The 20962-nt window shown below is 38.5% G+C and overlaps 1 protein-coding gene across 1 annotated transcript in view; it reads right to left on the reverse strand.

The window, feature by feature from the left end:
- The window catches only part of LOC142337565 (sister chromatid cohesion protein PDS5 homolog A-like), a 73751-nt gene extending 53079 nt beyond the window's left edge, over positions 1–20672 (reverse strand). The window contains exons 1-2 of the mRNA XM_075386890.1: positions 20396–20672; positions 20136–20333 (exon numbers count right to left, since the gene is read on the reverse strand). Of these exons, the coding sequence (XP_075243005.1) occupies positions 20136–20333; positions 20396–20479 (282 nt within the window). The 5' untranslated portion in view covers positions 20480–20672. The remainder of the gene's footprint in view (positions 1–20135; positions 20334–20395) is intronic.
- Positions 20673–20962: the final 290 nt, after the last annotated feature.

Genomic DNA, 20962 nt, shown 5'->3' on the forward strand with positions numbered 1-20962 from the left:
AACTAGTTTGACTCAATTTTGAAACTTTCAGATAGTTATTGTGAATCATGGATGTTGCCCAGTATGAGGATTTTCTGACTTTCTTGCGAAGCAAGTCATTGTCTCAGTCTGAATGGATGTATCCATCATTTGTTCGGTCATCTGAGGAGCGACGAGCTTATCGGGACAAAGCAGAACATATGGTACTGGGGACAAAGAACATGGGAACATCAGAATTGGCCGTACATCGGGAGGTGTTGATGTACAAAGTGGAAGTGAAGGTGGGCAACGAGATGCAAGTTCAGGAGAAGGAAATTCCAACTCAGCAGATGGTGTCTCAGGAGTTGGCTTCGCTTCATGTTGGTTTTAGTGCTTCTGCAAAGCACATTACTCGTGTGAGGTCACAAGTCGATCGCCTGAAGGCTGCTGGGTTCTTCTTTCCACGGTCAATGGGAGGATTGCAGGCCGCTGTTGAAAGGTAATTGCATATATTTATAATAATTATTTATATTTTTATTTGTTTTTCTTTAGTTTGTGTAGTATTTGTAGTATTTTACTAGTTGTGAAGTGGTGTATGCTTATTGTTTAGAGCTAATCGTGAGTGTGTGCCATGTTTCGTGAAGAAGATGTTCGGCAAAGAGGTGCACTGCACTTTTTTCCGTGCAAATCTTCGTGCAAATGTGTGTGCCGAATTGGGGTACGAGTTTTACAATGACATTTATGCTGAGCATGTGGACATAGTGTCATTCAAAACTCCAAAGTTGCTTGGTGCGGCTGGTGTGAGGGCCGAAGTTGGTGGTCTGTGTGCTCTCAGTGCTCTGTACTACACTTTAACTGGTCGGAAGTCAGGTATTTGTTGTGTTTTGTCGCAATTTTCACTAAGTTTTGTTACTTTAATTCACGTTTGTTTGGTTTGTTGCAGACAAGAAGGTTCCCAAGCATAATGTTCGCGCTCTACGCTTGGCTATTGTGGCCAAGATGCGTTCGCCTGGGTTCTCTGAGCTTGTAAAGGACCAGTTAGGGTACTTTGTGTCGGAGTATGAGATTGCTGAGAGTGAAGATAATGGGTCGTTGGCCGAGTTCTGGGTAAAGTTTTGTCGTAATTACTGTTAATTTTGATATGTGCATGTCTTGGGAGGTACTCTTTGAGGTTTTGTTGTTTAGTTTGTCGAAATGGCTTCTTTCCTGGGATGCAACGTCAATATTTATTGGCAGTATACTGAGGAAATGGGGGGCGGTTGGGTGTGTTACAGGCATTCTATCAATGCTAAAACCACCGCTCCTGCTGTACTGATCCAGTGCATCGGGAAATTCATCGACAATGAGTATCGGTACCATTGTGAGCCAATTGTGGACTTTCCAAAGTGAGTATTTAACTGTTTTTGTGAATATTTATCGTTTTTCATATAATTTTGAGGCTTTTTGTTTATTATAATGACATTCAAACAGGTTGGACGATGCTGAGCGGTACGTGACTCGTTCAACTAGGACAAGGGGTCAGTCCGGTCAGTGTACTAGTGGTGGTGGTACCGTAGCTGAGGATAGCGCCGATGAGAATTGACTAGTGTCGGTGCAATTATATTCATCATGCAATTTAGTTTCATCTATAGGTGAGTTTTTACTTATTATTTGTCAATTGTAGCTTTGTTAATTGGTTTTGACTGTTGGGACTAGCAGCTGTGAAGTGTGTGAGCGTGTGGTAACATTTTAATTGCAGTGTGTGACTTTATAATGACATATTTGTGAAAGTGAAATTTTGGTGACATAACGACTTTTTTGATTTTTGGGCATTAACTTTAATTTACTTGTCAATTATTGATCATAGACTGGTTCTAATGGTTCTAGATACTTAATCTGGTTGTTAGCAGCACTTTTGTGTAATTTGAACTGGTTTGAAAGAGTATTTGGTACTAATTTTCACATGTAATTTTTTCGTAATTTTGGTGATTTTTCCGCATGAGGGCTGGTGTGATAAATATGTGAATTTTTCAATTTTTATTGAATTTTGGGCAAATTTTTTGGCTTGACCCACTCAGTAGACATCGATGGGGAATACCTATGCAATAAATTCAGGTTTTTGGACACTTTTTGGTCAACTTTTTTACTAATGTCTGAAAAAACGAAAAATGCGAAAAATTGAGGGCTCCAGCGTCACTCAACTTTTAAATTGCTCCGATTGGGCTCAAATTTGGTAGATCGTTTCAGGGGGTTAAAAAACCCTGCAGCGCAAAAATTTGGCGCAATTTAAGCATTTTTCGCAAAGTTATGACTTTTTTCGTGATCTGAACCTGGCTATTTTTGACTCATCAAATTTCGGTCTAAATAAGTCTTCACTGTTCATACATTTTTGCTATTGGATGGTCAAAATGGTATTGCCTGTGCTTGGTACTAATGTATGTTACTGAATTATAGGGTTTGAAGCTATTTATCGGGTCAGAACATTGATTTTTGCGTCCAAAATGCTAATTTTCAGGCATGATTTTTCCACTAATTGAGCTTCTTCGAGACATGTGTCAGTCTGGTGATTCTCTAGTGGCCTAAATCAGGTGCTAACTGTTGTTACTGATATCTGTGGCTATCAGGTGTAGCATTTTCGTAGGTTTGGAGTTGATTAACTTAGGTTTTATACCAGTTTTGCTGTGAAGTGTACTGAATTTTTACTTGTGAAGCGTCATGTTTGGTGCATAAGTTGACATAGATTGAAGATAATTGATTTTTGACAGTAATTGTGTGTCATACTAGTGAGTACTATGTTGGTGGCAACTATTGGTGCAGTTTGGTGCATGATTTGACTATAATATGTTGACTTTTTCACTTTAGAATTTCGGACCAAACTTTGTGAAATATGTGCAATTTTCAATTTTTTCACTTTTTTCAACATTTATGAATTTCTATGCGATTGTATGGAATTATTAGGCTTAGACAACTACTAGGGAGACTGAATATTGGATATGGGCTCATAATTCGGCTATTTGATACTATTTTTATATTCTAAATTTGGCTCTGTTTTGACGAATTTGAGAAGAGTTTGGTAGGCTTCAGTTTTTTGCTATTATTTCAACATTTTGCTGAACAATTTTCAATATTTTTGATATGGGCGTGTAGAGCTTGAGCATGCGGATGTTTTAAGCTAATAATATCAGGTTTTCGATCAATATTTTGGATTTTATGAACATGTTCGTGAATTTTCAAAAAGTCTCCAAAATTGAAGGGCCCAGCGTCACTCAATTTTTAAAATGCTTCGATTGAGCTCAAAATTGGTGAATCGCTTTATCGGCTCAAAAAACCCTGCAGCGCAAAAATTTGGGCAGTTTTGACTATTTTTTCACGAGTTATAACGTTTTTGCTGCAGTGAACCTGGGTTTTTTGGAAAGGCCCAGATAGGGGATAGGTTATTGGCTATGAGGTTATGAAAAACTTGTTCAAAATGATTGATATTGCTATGGTTGGACTGCTCATGAGTGGGGCTAACTGTATTAACAATAAAATTGGGCATATTTGTGTATTAAGATGCATTTTTGATCACTTTTTCTTGAAATTACACTCGATTTTTTGTGATTTTCGTTACATTGGCAGTCTTTTCTCAGCTTGTATTTGCACTAGGGACCTGGGAGTGCATATTCTGAGAGATATAGATGTGAGAGTGCTGATGGTATGGTTAATTTTTGTCAGAAGTTAATATTTTTGACTTTAATGGGAAATAACTGAATTTTTCCTGACAAAGTTGTGGCGTTTTGAGAGCTTATTTGGGTTTAAGTCTTCAGGGTTGATACTGGGATGAGCTGGGACTGGTTTTTATGGTACTACAAAGCTAGTGGGGGGTCGCACTAGGGTTGTAGGGGGTATAGGTGGCTTTTATCGGGTCAGGTGGAGAATAAAATGACAAAAATTTTGAAGCGGAGGATTGAAGCAGAAGCGCAATTTTCGTTTTTTCATCATTTTTCAACATATACTTGGAAATATTGGGTTTTAACGGTTGTCTGAGGTTGTACCATGTGGGTGGCAGCTGGGGGTAGCTGCTGGAGGCATTTGGGACAGATTTTAGCATGTTTTTGGGATATAATTTACACTACATTTTAATCAATTTTAGCACACTTTGGTAGGGTTCGGTATTTTTGTCATAACTCAACTTTTATTGATTTTTGACGGGATTTTTGGGTACTGGGATGTCAAGCGTGAGCAGTAGGATGGTCTAGGGCTATAAAATGGGTCAATTGGGTGTTTTTTGTGGGAGTTATCATTGAATTCGAGCGGATTCGAAAAGTGTCAAGAACTGAGGGCTCCAGCGTCACTCAATTTTTAAAGTTCTCCAAATCGCATCAAAATTTGCATGTCGGTTCCTCGGCTTGAAAAATGCTGCAGCGCAAAATTTTGGGGTGATCAGGGCATTTTTCACAATTTTATGACTATTTTTCTGAAGTGAACCTAGGATTTTCGGAAGGGTCAATTTTAGGCTAAGTTTTTGGTACTTAGAACGGGTCGAATGGGGTCAATAATAGCTGGAATCGCTTCTGCTGGATAAGGGCTTTTCAGAACAATAGGTTAATCCAGGTTCGGACAAGTAGTTTTGGAGATATATCAAAATAACTGGATTTTGAGGTCAAAAATTTTCTATTTTTTGGCAATTTTTGGGCTTTAGGGCTAAGTTGCTCAGGCTTGTTGGGCTTTTGGGGCGGATGAAGGGTACTGCTGGACTGTACTGGGTCTGTACATACTAATGGATATAGATGGTTATGGGTAGAGGGTCGAAGACTTGACATATAAGCTCAAAAATGATGTTAAAATCTAATTTATCATAGCCACTGGCGAGTTTTGGAAGACTTAAGTGTGAAATTCCTGCATCTATTACTATTTCTCTCAGCTCATAGAGACTTGCTAATACAGATTCGTAAGTTGGTTTGTGATAGTATCTGAATTTTGTAACTAAGCTGAAGATATAATGTTCGGAAATGGGGTCGAAGTAGATTAAAACTGAGCCAATATCAGGTGGATATCTAACTCTAATTGCACTTGGGGCTGCTGGGTACCAGCTTTTGACTTGTCGGGCTAATCCCTTTGCCATTGCAAGATCTGATGATATACAGTGTGCAAAAGAGTGTGGTGAATATAAGATATCTGTTGGAGAACTTAGATATGTTGCATTTATTTCTTGACTAAAATGGTTTAAATTTTGATTAGATGAGCCTGGTGAAGATTTTTTTGTTTGAGATCTGGTTACTGGTTTGTTTGTGGAACTGCTGGGCTTTTTCCCTGAATATTTTGCTATGCTAGCTCTTACTTGATCTAATTTTGTCTCTCTACTTGGGGTAGTTGACTGTTGTGCTGCTTGTGCTGATGCTTTTATTGCTTCGCGTTTTTCTTCTTGTTCCAGTCTGGCACGTGCATTTTTTGGTCTAGGACTGCCTGGTCTTCTAACTCTGTTGGTTAGGTAAGGGTTTGTTCTATCTTCTTTATGCAACATTATTTCTCTATCACGTTTAAATCCGCGTACATTTTTCCGCTGTTGGTATTCTGTTGATTTGAATGAACTTTTCTCTGGTTTTCGTTTTGGGTTATAAGGTCTGGCTCTTATTTTTCTATCAGTTAAAGCAAATTGTTCTTCGTGTGTTTCTGGAGGCGATTCAATATCGAATGGTACTATTGACGGTTGTGGCTGTTGAGATGGTAGAAACATTTCATCGTCTGATGAGGATGATACAAGAGGAACACGAACTTCTGGTTCTTGCTGTCTAATTTCGTCAGCAATTAACGGATTAACTGGTATTCGGGCAATTTGTTCTGCGTCCAGGTTTAGGTCAGCTAAATTTTCATCTGAACTGCTATTTTCATCAAATAAATTTGGGATTGCTTCGTCTGAACTTGAGGAATCAAATACTGGAAGATGGACTGGGGCAGTTCGTGGTCTAACTGCTGGTGCTACTACCCTTGGTGGGGCTGCTGGAGGTGCTGCTACTGCTGGTCCTGCTAATGGTCCACCTAGGGGAACATTTATGGTCACTCTGACTGTATCTTGTTTCTCTTTTGTAGCTTGTTTTGTTTCCTTTTCTTGTTCATTTATCAGTTCTGGAATGTGTTTATCAAAAAGCTCTGGCTCCATGTGTTGTCTTCTAGATGGATCTGGTTGAAAGTTTACCGGGTTGATGACTTCGAGGTCTTCAGGAGTTTCATTTGGTTGGATTGGTTTCAATCTGATTCGATGAACACATTGGGTGTAATTCGTATTTACTTTTCGAATGATGTAATTAGAATCAGTAAGGACTTTTTCCACTTTATATAGCGGTAGCCATTTCTGAACTTGGGAAGCTATTACTGTTGATTGCTCTAATAGCTTAGGGTTTAAAAGTAAACAGAATGATTTTTCCAAAATCGGTTTTGCTGATGCTTTTTGATCATAATACTTTTTGTACTTCAAGTATGCAGTTGTTAATTTTTCTTTGTTTTCTCCAAACTTTTGCATCATGGCATCTTGCAGTTCATTTACAAAATCGGAATTTACTGCTACTGCATCCATTACTTTTCTGGAGAACCGTATGTCAAGGGGTTTTATGGGTTCTCTGCCATGGAATAGAGTTGAAGGACAACAATTTGTTGCTGAATGATATGAAGTATTATAGATAAAGGTTGCAAGAGGAACATATTTATGCCAGTCTTTCCATTGTTCTTCTGTATTAAGTTTCAGAATTCGTTTCAGTGGTCCGTGAGATCGTTCTACTGCTCCGATAGTCTGAGGGTGCTTTAGTGAGGCATGTTTTAACTTTACTTCAAGTAAACTTGCTAGTTCTGACATTAATTCAGAAGTAAAGTTAGTTCCTAAGTCACTAAGTATTGTTTGAGGAATGTAGCTGTGTTGGAAGAACACCTTTACTAGTTCTCGGGCTACTGTGTCAGCATATCCATTTGTTAATGGAACTGCGAATAGGTACTTTGTGAAGACATCTATTGCACTCAAAACATACTTATACTGCGATGACTTTAAGGGGCCTACTAAATCAATTTGTAGCATATCTCCTGGATATGATTGTAGTGAACTGACTGGTTGTAGCTTTGGTGTAATATGGCTTTTTGGTACTCTGTTCAATTGGAGACAAGTAAGGCAGTTTTTGATGAAGCTAATGAAATGTTCAGTGAAGCCTGGATAATAAAATCGCTTTCTAAATTCCTGAATTGTTGCTTTGATGCCTAAGTGACATGCTGTTTGTGAATTATGGAGCCTATATATAGTCTCTTTCCACAAATGCTTAGGTACACAGAATTGTTTATGAAGTACTTTTCCAGTATCATCATAAAAATTCCTGTATAAGACATTCCCTTCAAGAATTAATCTATTTAAATGTTTGTGATACTTTTTTAAGTTGGTTGTAGCATACTTTAAGTCTGGTTGTTGATTGTTTTGTTGAATCCAGCTTATTACCATTCTAATATCTGCATCTTTTTGCTGCTCATCTGCTAAGTTAAGGCTAATTAAGTTGTCTGTAAGGTCTGGGAACTCATCTAATGGATTTGGGTACTCAATTGAATTTATTTCGTGTTTTCGTTTAAGTTTTAATAGCCCTTGAATTTCTGTGATTGGAACATTATTTTGTCGCTTTTTGTAATCCTCATAAACTCCTAGTTTTTTAAGAAAGTTAACTTCGTCTTCGTTTATTTCGTCACCGAGGCCTTCAGTATCAAATAACACATTTAGTTCTACATCAGGGTTTTGTGCTTCTGTGTCAATTTCTATTTCTTTAACCGGAATTCTATCTGTTAACTTTAAAGACATTGTTGCTGATTTGTCATTCTCCATTCGCGAGAGAAAATCCGCTGCGTAATTAGCGCGTCCAGGAATGTGAGCAATTACTATATTAAAGGCGAGTATTCTGTCTAAACAATTCCAAAGAGATGGCGGTATTACTTTTGACTGAAAGAATTGTGTAAGGCTTTTGTTGTCGGTGAGTATAATTACTTGTTTGCTTGATCCCCAAATGTAGTGTGAAAAGTAGTCCAGTGCATAGTACAAGGCTAGGAACTCTTTGTAATAAATTGAGAACTTTAATTGCGTAGCATTAAACAAATGCGATCCAAACGATACGGGAGCGTATGTTTTCTTTTCTTTCTTTCCTGTTTCGTTTACGTAGTCTTCCACCATTAGTACAAAACCTGCACCGTGGTAACTAGCATCACAAAGAATTACATACTGTAGACCTGGTTTTGGCAATCGCAAAGTTACATTCGTTGCTTCCATTAAATCTTTCTTTATTACTTCTAATGCCTTTACATGTTCTTCTGTGGTTTCTATTACTGCATCCTTCTTCAGGAGCTTGTAAAATGACATTAGTTTTTCACCTAGATTAGGTATGTAATTACGGAAGAATTGCGTGAAGCCAATTAGTCGTTTTACTTGCTTTGTTGTTTTTGGCATTTTGAATTTATCAAGAAATTTAGTTATTTTTGATTTTTCTGGTGATATTCCTTCTGCACTGATGTTATTTCCAAGGAATTTCATCGTATCTGTTGCTATTTCACACTTTTCGGGCGACAGTTTCACTCCGGATTGACGTATACACGTAAAAATTTCTCGTAAAGAGGGTACCAATTGTTCAAAATTTGTTACTGCATTTCCAATATCATCCATAAACTGGGTACAGTTTCCTGATGCTAAACATGGGTCCAAGTAATGTCTAATAAAGGAACTGAATCCTGTTACTGACTTATTCAATCCTTGTGCAAGACATTTATAAGCATAAGTTCTCGAAGCAAAGTTAAATGCTAGCAGTTGCACTGATACATCGTCTGCCATTTGCACACAGTGATATGCTTGAGAACAGTCAAGTTTTGTGAACAATTTTTTCCCGGCAAAGTAATTTATTGCGTCACTCATGTTGGAAATCGGGAAGTTGGTATTCACGTAGTCATTTTTCAGCAAGGGGTTTACTTTTCTCAAGTCAATTAATAGTCTAAGTCTTCCTGAATTCTTTCGTTGTGCGAAAAGTGGACTACTATATCTTGATTGAGACAAAGTTGTTATCAGTCCGTAATAATGCAGTAGTGCGAGCTCTACTTGTAGCTCATTTCTCAAATGGACGGGTGTTGGAGGGCCTTGTTCGTAAATTGGTATGCTTCTTTCTGGAGTTAACTTTATTTTTAAATCTGTATTATATCCGACGTCAAATCTGTGTTTCGCAAAGATATCACTGAATTCAACTAGTAGTTCACCTACTACTGCTTTTTGCTCATCATTGAGGGCTGATTTTTCCCACGGAAACTTGCTCAAAAATGTTATTTTATCCTGATTATTACCCTTTGGATCTAATTTCTCCATTTCTTGCAGTTTTAGCAGTTGCTCATAAATATCTCTCTGCAAAGGCGACAAGTTTGTCGGATCTGGGCACGTTTCAGGCGTTGGGAACCCTAGTTTTTCATATTCTGGTGCTGGTTTCGCTGGTTGAGCCTTTCTTTTTGGGGTGTCTGTAACTTGAATTAATTGATTTATTTCTGTTAAATAATTTACACTCATTTTTGCTACATTTATTAATTGAGGATCTACTTCTAACAACTTTTCTGCTTGATCAGACGTTAAGAACGAGAATTTGGCTATTTCTTCGCCTTTATTTATGTTAATTGGGTGATCAGTAATGTTCAGGACGTAGATGTACAGGATGTTATTTTCAGCAACTTTACTTAAAGAGGATGTTAATATTACTTCACTGTCTTTTTCAAATATTTCGTTTGGAATTATTACCCCACAGAGGTCAGTGAATGATTCTAGTTTATCATAAAGCTTGCATTCTAATACTGCTTGTTGATTTGGCTGTAAGACTTGCTTTTTCTGTGTATAAACTCCGAATTTTTTACGTTTTACAACTCTTCTGGGTTGCTTTTCTGGCTTTATTTCATTTATTTGCAGAGTTTGATCAGGGAATTTAATGTAACTTTGTCCTGGGCAGATGCTAACTTTGTGTTTAACGAAGAATGGGTTGCCTAATATTACAGGAGTTGTGACAATTAAAACAAGGAAATCTTCTGTAAATGTTTGTGTGCCCAATTTAAATGTAATTTTAATTGCTTTATCAATTTTAACTATGTTGCCGTTTGCCATTTTAACTTTGTCTAGATCTGGCTTTTCTATTTCTGTTATTGAACTGATATTTCTATTAATTAGTTCCTTGTAAAACTCACGACTTATCACATTTGCAAATGCTCCTGTATCAACTAGTGCGCGTCTTTCTAATTCTCCATTAAATTTAACTTTAACATAGGACAATGTTCTGCCTAAAAGTGGGACAATGCTGAATAATTGCTGAACATGTGGTGTTGGCTTTGGTACGGGTTGAGGTACTTGCGTTTGGAGTTGCACAGAATTATTAACTTTACTTTTATTATTATTACTTTTGCGTTTTCTACGCTTTTTGTTACTTTTAATATAAACTGGCTCTATTACTTTATCTAAACTAGGACTAGACGTGCTTTCGTTATAATGGTTAACTGAGTTTTGATAATTTTTATTTTGTTTTTTAAAGTTGGGTGGCTTTATTAGTTTTTTTGTTGATTAAATGGGAAATTCATACCTCTCATATTTCTGCTTTGGAGTGCACCAGCACGACTAAATTCTTTTGCTTTTTGCATACCATATCGTTCTTGTGCTGGACTATCGTAAACTATACCCTGTCTAAGAAGGTTTTGAGGGGTATTTTTCGTTGGGAACCGGTAAACTGGTCTATTGACATAAGCTGGATGAACAAATGGGGGACTGTCTGAAGGTTCGGTCCAATAATTACGAGTTTGTGGCTGTTCGTTATAATGAAACGGTCTAGGGGCATTAAATTGTGGTCTAAACTCTCGGTAATTATTAGCACGAGGGGCATACTGTTGCTGGGGCCGATAGTTTTGCTGAACTGGACGGTAATTAGACTGATATTGAGGGTAATTTGGTCGATAATTTTGGTATTGGGGGCGGAAATTTTGTCTATAACTTTGTTTATAAACTTGCTGTGGATAATGTGGTGTAAAAATATTAACTGGGCCTTGTTCTGATGGCTCATTTTTAGGTGCTGTTCTCTGCTCAAGTTTCTGCTCAAGTTCTTTCTGATTATTTGAAATAGTAGCTATTGCTTTTAACATTTTATCAGTATTTGTTTCCGTTATTTCATTAAATCCGTCGTCAAAATACTCTTCTCTATTACACATCTCCCTTATTGCAATTTGTTGGCTAGCTAAGGTGCATAACTGATCAATGGTATCTGTATCTGGCCTTTCTAAGAGCTTAGGCTTAAGCCAATTTGGCATAGACTTAATAAAGAAGCGCTTTATTTGTTCGTTTTTTCTGTTTTCTGACATCTGAAGGGCAGAATCTCTTGCTGCTGTCTCTCTTTCAAATCTACGAGCTTCTGGGTCACCATGTCCAGCTGGCGCTACTACTATTTCAGGTGCTGGATATGCTTTATTTGCTTCAGTTCTTAACTTTACTAAGAAATTTTTAACAGTGTCTGTTTTTGGATTAAACTTTTGATTCTCTAACTTTATAATTCTGATCTCTCTCAAGTCATCCTGCGTGAATCTGTTCCTTAGAGCTGTTATACTGTCTTCAAAGACTAGTCGGGTAGCCTCTGGTAAGGTCAAGAAGTATCGCAAGGCATCTCCTTTTAAATGTAATTGCAAAAAGTTCGCTTGTTGTGCATTTGCGATTGCTGCGACTCCGATTGCACCTGTTATTAGTTGTTCAAACTCGCTAAAATTGTCCGTTTCTGATCCGGAAAAAGGCGTGATGTTGATCTGCGCGTGTGCCATTTTGCTTTTTACCCAATTAGATTATATACTTTTCGTTCAATCAGTCTTATTTTCGTTCTAAAGTATTAAATAGCACACTTAACTTAACTTAATGGAGAGATTTAGGGGTTTTAAGAGATGAAAACAGTTAAATGAATAGCACAAGAATATCAGAAAAGAAACTACTGAAACCATTCGTTCAGAAAATAATAAAGATGGGCTGCTTATAAACCAATTCCTAAAGCTCCGGTCGAATCGTCAGACTTATATCGTTGAAGCCGTATGGGCCGCCGAAGTCTCACCTCTAAAGAGTGCCCCTTAGTTTAGGAAAATTCGTGGGGACCACGACCGCACAGGCCTTGTGGAAGCTGCACTCAGATAGGCAACAGCATAATTGACCGAAGTCACTGTTTGATTCATTAACCTCCGGAGCTGGGCGGGGAAATAAAATATAATTGTTTTTTATTTTTGTTTAAACTTTTGTTTTGCCCTCTTTTAGTTAATATTTAAGTGATGGTTTCAGTAATTTAGCTTATTCTGATGTTATTTGATAATCAGTGATGATGTTGTCAAGGTTAATGTCTCTATCAGATTGAAGTTTGTGACGGATAAGGCCAAATTTGCGAGATTTCTGATTTAATCTTTTTGCTGTCCAATAAATTGCTACACGTTTATCATCTTTATCTAGCACATAAATAACGATGGACTTATAAGCTGAAGAGGAAAAAGCGCTTACTATCTGAGCTTGTGTTTTATTGCTGTTATGGGTATAATTGATGTTATTTCTTTCAATATGTTCAACAAAATTGGGGGAAGCTCGGCAATTATTAATAGCGGGGAGAATTTGTTCTTTATAAATTGACATAAATAAAGCACCAAAGTTAATTTTACAAAATCATTTACTCACAATATCCTCGTTTGCAAATACCCTGTGTTGTTTTTGTCCGTTGTGGCGGCTGTGGTTGAGTTTGTTCCAGTTATTGTGCACTCAAACACTTTTGCATTGCCGTTGCATTTAGTCCACAGAGACACAAACACAGTTTCCACCCATTCTTTCCTTCGTTACTGCTTTGTACTTTATCATCTTGCTCGGAAAGGAAGTGCTGGATGTGGTTCTGGATGATTGGAGGCTCTTAAGGTAATGAAGAAAAAGCGAAAGAAGAAAATGTCGGGGAGAAGGAAGAAAATGTCGAATTTATCAAAGAATTATTTGGAATTTCGGTCCGTTAAACTGGGAAACAGTTAGTAACTCCTGTCACCATGTTACGCACTGATTTTTAATAGTGTTCCTCGTGGTGTTATTGAGGTTTATATGAGGAGTAATTAGCTTGGATAATTGCCATTTTACAAGGACTTATTTTGATGTTTCACAGTACGATTTTTAGCAGATATATTTTGAATAAAATTAGCTAGTAATAGCCTTTTATTGAGCGGTTAGGATGCGTGATATATCCACTAGTTTGCCTTGCATTTTAGTATTAAGTTAGTCGCTATTTCTTCTGTAACTAAGTTTATCAAACTTGGAGGTTTTCAAGAGAATTTCCAGTTCAATCTTTAATTATTTTAGCAAGAATTGTTTAATAATTTTAACAAGAAGTTTCTCAAGTTTATCGAGTTTTATGAGATGATAGGCAACTGATTGTCAGGCTGGTTCTCCGGTGTTCTGCTGATAGTGGGTTCCGCAGGACTGTGCCTTGAGTTGTATTGGTCCTTCGTAAATATTTACTGATTTTCAAGTAGGGCGATTTCCGGCTTTTGTACGTCTCTTGGTGTTTGTTCAGTACATATACAATTCCGTATTAGCACCTACTTTATCAGAATAATTACTTCACCAAGTACATAATCTCTCATGAAGTTATTTACTGATTATGTGAATTTATCATCAAGAAACTCAAAAAAGTAAATATTGAGGCTTTTAGGCACTTGAAGTGTTTGCTAGTAAAACTGTCAATCTGCGGTTGTTTCTCGTAAACATAAACAAATTAGAGGTTACAGGCCTAGATGGAAATACTGGCTATATATGGCCTTGAAACTAACTGAATATTAATTAATATAAAGCACTTAATTATGGATATTTTAAGGAATATCATCACGTAACTATGAGGGACGAAATAGGGGCGTGACATACTGCTTTTAAAACATCAACAATTTCTCGGCTACTTAGCCTCGAATCGTCCACGCATCAATTACTGTTTGTTGCCCTTTGCAGTTGGGCTAGTCGCACAGGATCCGTCAAGTGCACGGTATCGACTCATTGTACGTTGCCAGAAAAACACAGTGAAGTATTCCAGGAGAGCCTTATTCAAGCCCACTGGTTAACTGATGTAAATTTCTTCAGGTAGGTCGTTGCTTAGTTGCCACGCCATACAATTTTAAAGCGATCAAACTGACTTTTGAAGTAGGTATGAGGAAAGTCTTGGCGTTTATCTTCTCGAGTTCTCTTTTCTAGCGCCGGCTTCAGCCTATTCAGAACCCGGAAACCTTGTGATTTTTTTATAGCAATAGGAGACAATTGTGTAAACAATGGAAGAGGAGGGAGTCCCAAGTGAATGAGTCTCACTTTGTAATCGGTAGAAAAACGGATAGAAATCAACTTGAAAAAATGTTTTTGAAAATTCTCCAGTAACCCTGAACTCCTTTTGCTGTCCCGCCAACATGCCAAACCAAAACCAATTGTCGGGAGAATAACTGACTTGTACAAGCAAAGTTTTGTTGCTATTGTAGTCTTCGGCGAAACATTCCTATTAATCATTGCCGAAAAATGACATCGCTTTCTTGATTTCTGTTTGTATATAGAACTTCCTATTTAATTTCTGGTCGAAGTACACACCAGTCTCACAAAAGTTTGGTAGATTGGACGGTTTCATTCAACTACTTCAATTCTTCAATGGGGTTGGCATCTGGGGATTTGAGGATCATCAGCCCGCACATCGGGATAGATAGTTCCATTTTGTTTTCGAGGACCCATTTAGATGGCTCGCTGAATTCCATTTGAGCAACTTAGTTAAAACAGTTATCGTCTTCACTGATGAGGAGTTCCAGTTCAGCAAAAAAAAGCATAGCAGTTTTAAACACATTGGCGAGATCGTTGATAAAGTAGAGGAATTGAACTGGCCTTCGACTGGATATCTGGGGATCAACACTGGTGACTGGCAATAAGCTTGATTGGCCATTATCCGCTTTTACAAATTGTTTTCGTCAAGTAAAGTTCTCAAATAGTGTTGTTCAACCGCATTTCTACTGCTTTTAAAACATCAACAATTTCTCAACTACTTAATCTCGAATCGTCCACGCATCAGATTGCTGTTTTTTGCCCTTTGCAGTTGGGTCAGTCGTACAAGATCTGACAAGTGCACGGTATCGACTCATTGTACGTGGCCAGAAAAACACAGTGAAGTATTTCAGGAGAGCCATATTCAAGTCCATTGGATCACTGATGTAAATTTCTCCAGGTAGGCTAGTTGCAACGCCATCCAATTTAAGGTAGAGAGTCTTTTGAAGTAGGGTATGTGGAAAGTGTTGGTGCTTGTCTTCTCTGTTCTCTTTTCTTGCGCAGGCTTCAACCTATTCAGACCCCGGAGACCTGGCGATTTTTGATAGCAATAGCAGATCCAGTAATTGTGTAAGCATTGGAAGAGGAAGGAGTCCCGAGTGAATGAGTAACTTTGTAATCGGTAGAAGAACGGGTAGATATCAACTTGTAATAGTTTTTGAAAATTTTCCAGTACCCTTGAACTCCTTTTGCTGTCCCACCAACATGCCAAACCAAAGCCAATTGTCGGGAGAATAACTGAATTGTACAACCAAAGTTTTGTTGGCATTGTAGTCTTCGGCGAAACATTCCTATTAATCATTACCAAAGATGACATCGCTTTCTTGATTTCTGTTTGTATATAGAACTTCCTATTTAATTTTTGGTCGAAGTACACACCAGTCTCACAAAAGTTTGGTAGATTGGACGGTTTCATTCGACTACTTCAATTCTTCAATGGGGTTGGCATCTGGGGATTTGAGGATCATCAGCCCGCACATCGTGATAGATAGTTCCATTTTGTTTTCGAGGACCCAATTAGATGGCTCGCTGAATTCCATTTGAGCAACTTAGTTAAAACAGTTATCGTCTTCACTGATGAGGAGTTCCAGTTCAGCAAAAAAAAGCATAGCAGTTTTAAACACATTGGCGAGATCGTTGATAAAGTAGAGGAAATGAACTGGCCTTCGACTGGATATCTGGGGATCAACAATGGTGACTGGCAATAAGCTTGATTGGCCATTATCCGCTTTTACAAATTATTTTCGTCCAGTAATTTAAAATTCTCAAATAGTGTTGTTCAACCGCATTTCTACTGCTTTTAAAACATCAACAATTTCTCAACTACTTAATCTCGAATCGTCCACGCATCTGATTGCTGTTTTTTGCCCTTTGCAGTTGGGTTAGTCGTACAAGATCTGCCAAGTGCACGGTATCGACTCATTGTACGTGCCCAGAAAAACACAGTGAAGTATTTCAGGAGAGCCATATTCAAGTCCACTGGATCACTGATGTAAATCTCTTCAGGTAGGCTAATTGCAACGCCATCCAATTTAAGGTAGAGCGTGTTTTGAAGTAGGGTATGTGGAAAGTGTTGGTGCTTGTCTTCTCTGTTCTCTTTTCTTGCGCAGGCTTCAACCTATTCAGACCCGGGAGACCTGGCGATTTTTGATAGCAATAGCAGATCCAGTAATTGTGTAAGCATTGGAAGAGGAAGGAGTCCCGAGTGAATGAGTAACTTTGTAATCGGTAGAAGAACGGGTAGATATCAACTTGTAATAGTTTTTGGAAATTTTCCAGTACCCTTGAACTCCTTTTGCTGTCCCACCAACATGCCAAACCAAAACCGATTGTCGGGAGAATAACTGAACTGTACAAGCAAAGTTTTGTTGGCATTGTAGTCTTCGGCGAAACATTCCTATTAATCATTGCCAAAGATGACATCGCTTTCTTGATTTCTGTTTGTATATAGAACTTCCTATTTAATTTCTGGTCGAAGTACACACGAGGGTCACAAAAGTTTGTTAGATTGGACTGTTTTGATTCGACTACTTTAATTCTTCAATGGGCTTGGCATCTGGGGACTTGAGGATCATAAGCCCGCACTTCGGGATAGATAGTTCCATTTTGTTTTCGAGGACCCACTTAGATAGCTTGCTGAATTCCATTTGAGCAACTTAGTTAAAACAGTTATCGTCTTAATCGATGAGTAGTTCCAGTTCAGCAAAAAAACAGAAGTTTTGAACACATTGGCGAGATCGTTGATAAAGTAGAGGAATACTATCCGCTTTTACAAATTGTTTTCGTCCAGTAATGTAATTTTCAAGAAGTTTCAGCAGTCGACATCCAAATTCAAACCAAGCGAGCTTTATAAGTAGTATGCCATTTGGGACGTTGTAAAGCCTTAGCAAAGTCTGTGTTAAAAGCAGCAGTAAGATTTGGTTTTCCTCCGTGTCGCGATATTCATTCTTTTGCTCGTCTGCACGAATGATTTTGAACTCAGAAAGACAAAGTTCTCGAATAGTATTGTTCAACCACATTTCTACTGCTTTTAAAACATCAACAATTTCTCAACTACTTAGCCTCGAATCGTCCACGCATCAGATTGCTGTTTTTTGCCCTTTGCAGTTGGGTCAGTCCTAAAGGATCTGCCAAGTGCACGGTATCGACTCATTGTACGTGCCCAGAAAAACACAGTGAAGTATTTCAGGAGAGCCATATTCAAGTCCACTGGATCACTGATGTAAATCTCTTCAGGTAGGCTAATTGCAACGCCATCCAATTTAAGGTAGAGCGTGTTTTGAAGTAGGGTATGTGGAAAGTGTTGGCGCTTGTCTTCTCAGTTCTCTTTTCTTGCGCAGGCTTCAACCTATTCAGACCCCGGAGACCTGGCAATTTTTGATAGCAATAGCAGATCCAGTAATTGTGTAAGCATTGGAAGAGGAGGGAGTCCCGAGTGAAGGAGTTACTTTGTAATCGGTAGAAGAACGGATAGATATCAACTTGTAATAGTTTTTGAAAATTTTCCAGTACCCTTGAACTCCTTTTGCTGTCCCACCAACATGCCAAACCAAAACCGATTGTCGGGAGAATAACTGAACTGTACAAGCAGAGTTTTGTTGGCATTGTAGTCTTCGGCGAAACATTCCTATTAATCATTGCCAAAGATGACATCGCTTTCTTGATTTCTGTTTGTATATAGAACTTCCTATTTAATTTCTGGTCGAAGTACACACGAGGGTCACAAAAGTTTGTTAGATTGGACTGTTTTGATTCGACTACTTTAATTCTTCAATGGGCTTGGCATCTGGGGACTTGAGGATCATAAGCCCGCACTTCGGGATAGATAGTTCCATTTTGTTTTCGAGGACCCACTTAGATAGCTTGCTGAATTCCATTTGAGCAACTTAGTTAAAACAGTTATCGTCTTAATCGATGAGGAGTTCCAGTTCAGCAAAAAAACAGAAGTTTTGAACACATTGGCGAGATCGTTGATAAAGTAGAGGAATACTATCCGCTTTTACAAATTGTTTTCGTCCAGTAATGTAATTTTCAAGAAGTTTCAGCAGTCGACATCCAAATTCAAACCAAGAGAGCTTTATAAGTAGTATGCCATTTGGGACGTTGTAAAGCCTTAGCAAAGTCTGTGTTAAAAGCAGCAGTAAGATTTGGTTTTCCTCCGTGTCGCGATATTCATTCTTTTGCTCGTCTGCACGAATGATTTTGAACTCAGAAAGACAAAGTTCTCGAATAGTATTGTTCAACCACATTTCTACTGCTTTTAAAACATCAACAATTTCTCAACTACTTAGCCTCGAATCGTCCACGCATCAGATTGCTGTTTTTTGCCCTTTGCAGTTGGGTCAGTCCTAAAGGATCTGCCAAGTGCACGGTATCGACTCATTGTACGTGCCCAGAAAAACACAGTGAAGTATTTCAGGAGAGCCATATTCAAGTCCACTGGATCACTGATGTAAATCTCTTCAGGTAGGCTAATTGCAACGCCATCCAATTTAAGGTAGAGCGTGTTTTGAAGTAGGGTATGTGGAAAGTGTTGGCGCTTGTCTTCTCAGTTCTCTTTTCTTGCGCAGGCTTCAACCTATTCAGACCCCGGAGACCTGGCAATTTTTGATAGCAATAGCAGATGCAGTAATTGTGTAAGCATTGGAAGAGGAGGGAGTCCCGAGTGAAGGAGTTACTTTGTAATCGGTAGAAGAACGGATAGATATCAACTTGTAATAGTTTTTGAAAATTTTCCAGTACCCTTGAACTCCTTTTGCTGTCCCACCAACATGCCACACCAAAACCAATTGTCGGGAGAATAGCTGACTTGTACAAGCAAAGTTTTGTTAGCATTGTAGTCTTCGGCGAAACATTCCTATTAATCATTGCCAAAGATGACATCGCTTTCTTGATTTCTGTTTGGATATAGAGCTTCCTATTTAATTTCTGGTCGAAGTACACACCAGGGTCACACAAATTTGGTAGATTGGACGGTTTCATTCCACTACTTCAATTCTTCAATGGGGTTGGCATCTGGGGACTTGAGGATTATTAGCCCGCACTTCGGGATAGATAGTTCCATTTTGTTTTCGAGGACCCATTTAGATAGCTTGCTGAATTCCAATTGAGCAACTTAGTGAAAACAGCTATCGTCTTCATTAATGAGGAGTTGCAGTTCAGCAAAAAAAAGCATAGCAGTTTTGAACACATTGGCGAGATCGTTGTTAAAGTAGAGGAATAGAACTGGCCTTAGACTGGATATCTGGGGAATAACACTGGTGACTGGCAATAAGATTAGCAGTCGACGTCCAATTCCATACCAGGCTAGCTTTTTAAGTAGTATGTCATATGGGACTTTGTAAAGCCTTAGCAAAGTCTGTGTAAAAAGCAGCAGTAAGTGTTGGTTTGCACTATACGCGTAATTATTGCAAGGAAAAAAAGAACAATTTGTTCCTTCTTGATACCTGATTGCATTATGCCCCAATTTCTATTAGGAAAATTTATATCTCCACAGAGTATCCGGGGTGTAGATTGCCGAACTGGTTGTCTATATACTGTAAACTGTTTCGAATTCATACTTTCTAAATATGTATTTACTATTTGCCGGTGCATTAAGCCGAAAAATAGTAAATACATATACAAAGGAGGAACGATTCCTCTTAACCACAGTGCTTAGATCACCGATTGTCAACATTGTTTCGCTACTTAACACATGAATGCTTTGATCTGAACTATTCAGCACAAATATTTCCCGCCGCCTGCTCTACATTTTACAGTAATATTTACGCGCAGTATTTTTCTGATAGTCGTTACAACTCAACTTCTAGAAGCCATTAAGATGTCCAGTCGCAAAACTCTTTCAAAGAGGTAAACTTACTTTTAGGCTCCCGTCTCTGCTGACTGGATTATGAGGAACACAAATCCGGAGAAGATCTGCAAGGCAGCAAGCATTTAATAATCTAACGTCTTTTGAAGCATGCCTAACCAATTTAGACTGCACCAAGTGTTCGGCAAGTGGCATATATTTAGTGTTGTCTTTAGCAATATCCATATCTTGCAGCTGCTCACTGAGCGCCTGAAGTTACACTAGAATAAATATGAGTAATAAAATGATATAAGCACTCATTGATATCAAACCTTTAGGTTTTTGGTAATCTCAGCGCTCGATTGTTCTACATCAACGTGTTTAGCATTTGGAGGATACACAACATTGCCCTCCATACCTGAAAACAAAAGCTAATGAGCTGGGTTGTGGGTGGAATTATGTGCAGATGTGGGGATAGTAAGAACTCTCAGAACCACTCTTCACATCATGAAATCATGTCGCCAAAATAGTTTCGGTGAATCACATGCATTGAGATGGAAAAGAGATAAAAACATAACCGACCAACGTCGGGTGAATTGCTCTCAAGCGACCGGCGAGCGGTTGGCGTTGTCAGTAGCTAGCCACGGTTTAGTGAGGGTAGCATTAGCCGGATCTATTCTATGTTGCCCCCCCCCCCCAGCTTAGTGGGCTTATAATTTTTACGCCCCCCAGGAGCACGTGCTATTTTTTCACATAGTAACATGCTATATTTCAACATATAATTTGTAAGTCGGGGGCATAAAAAACACTGGGGGCCGAAACAGAATAGATCCCACTAGCCTAATTGAAGGGGCGTGAGGTGAGCGCAGCAGGGGGGTTGATGGGCGGGACGGCGGGAG

Source organism: Convolutriloba macropyga, chromosome 4, assembly GCF_964194025.1.
Source record: "Convolutriloba macropyga chromosome 4, txConMacr16.3, whole genome shotgun sequence".
Classification (NCBI taxonomy): domain Eukaryota; kingdom Metazoa; phylum Xenacoelomorpha; order Acoela; family Convolutidae; genus Convolutriloba; species Convolutriloba macropyga.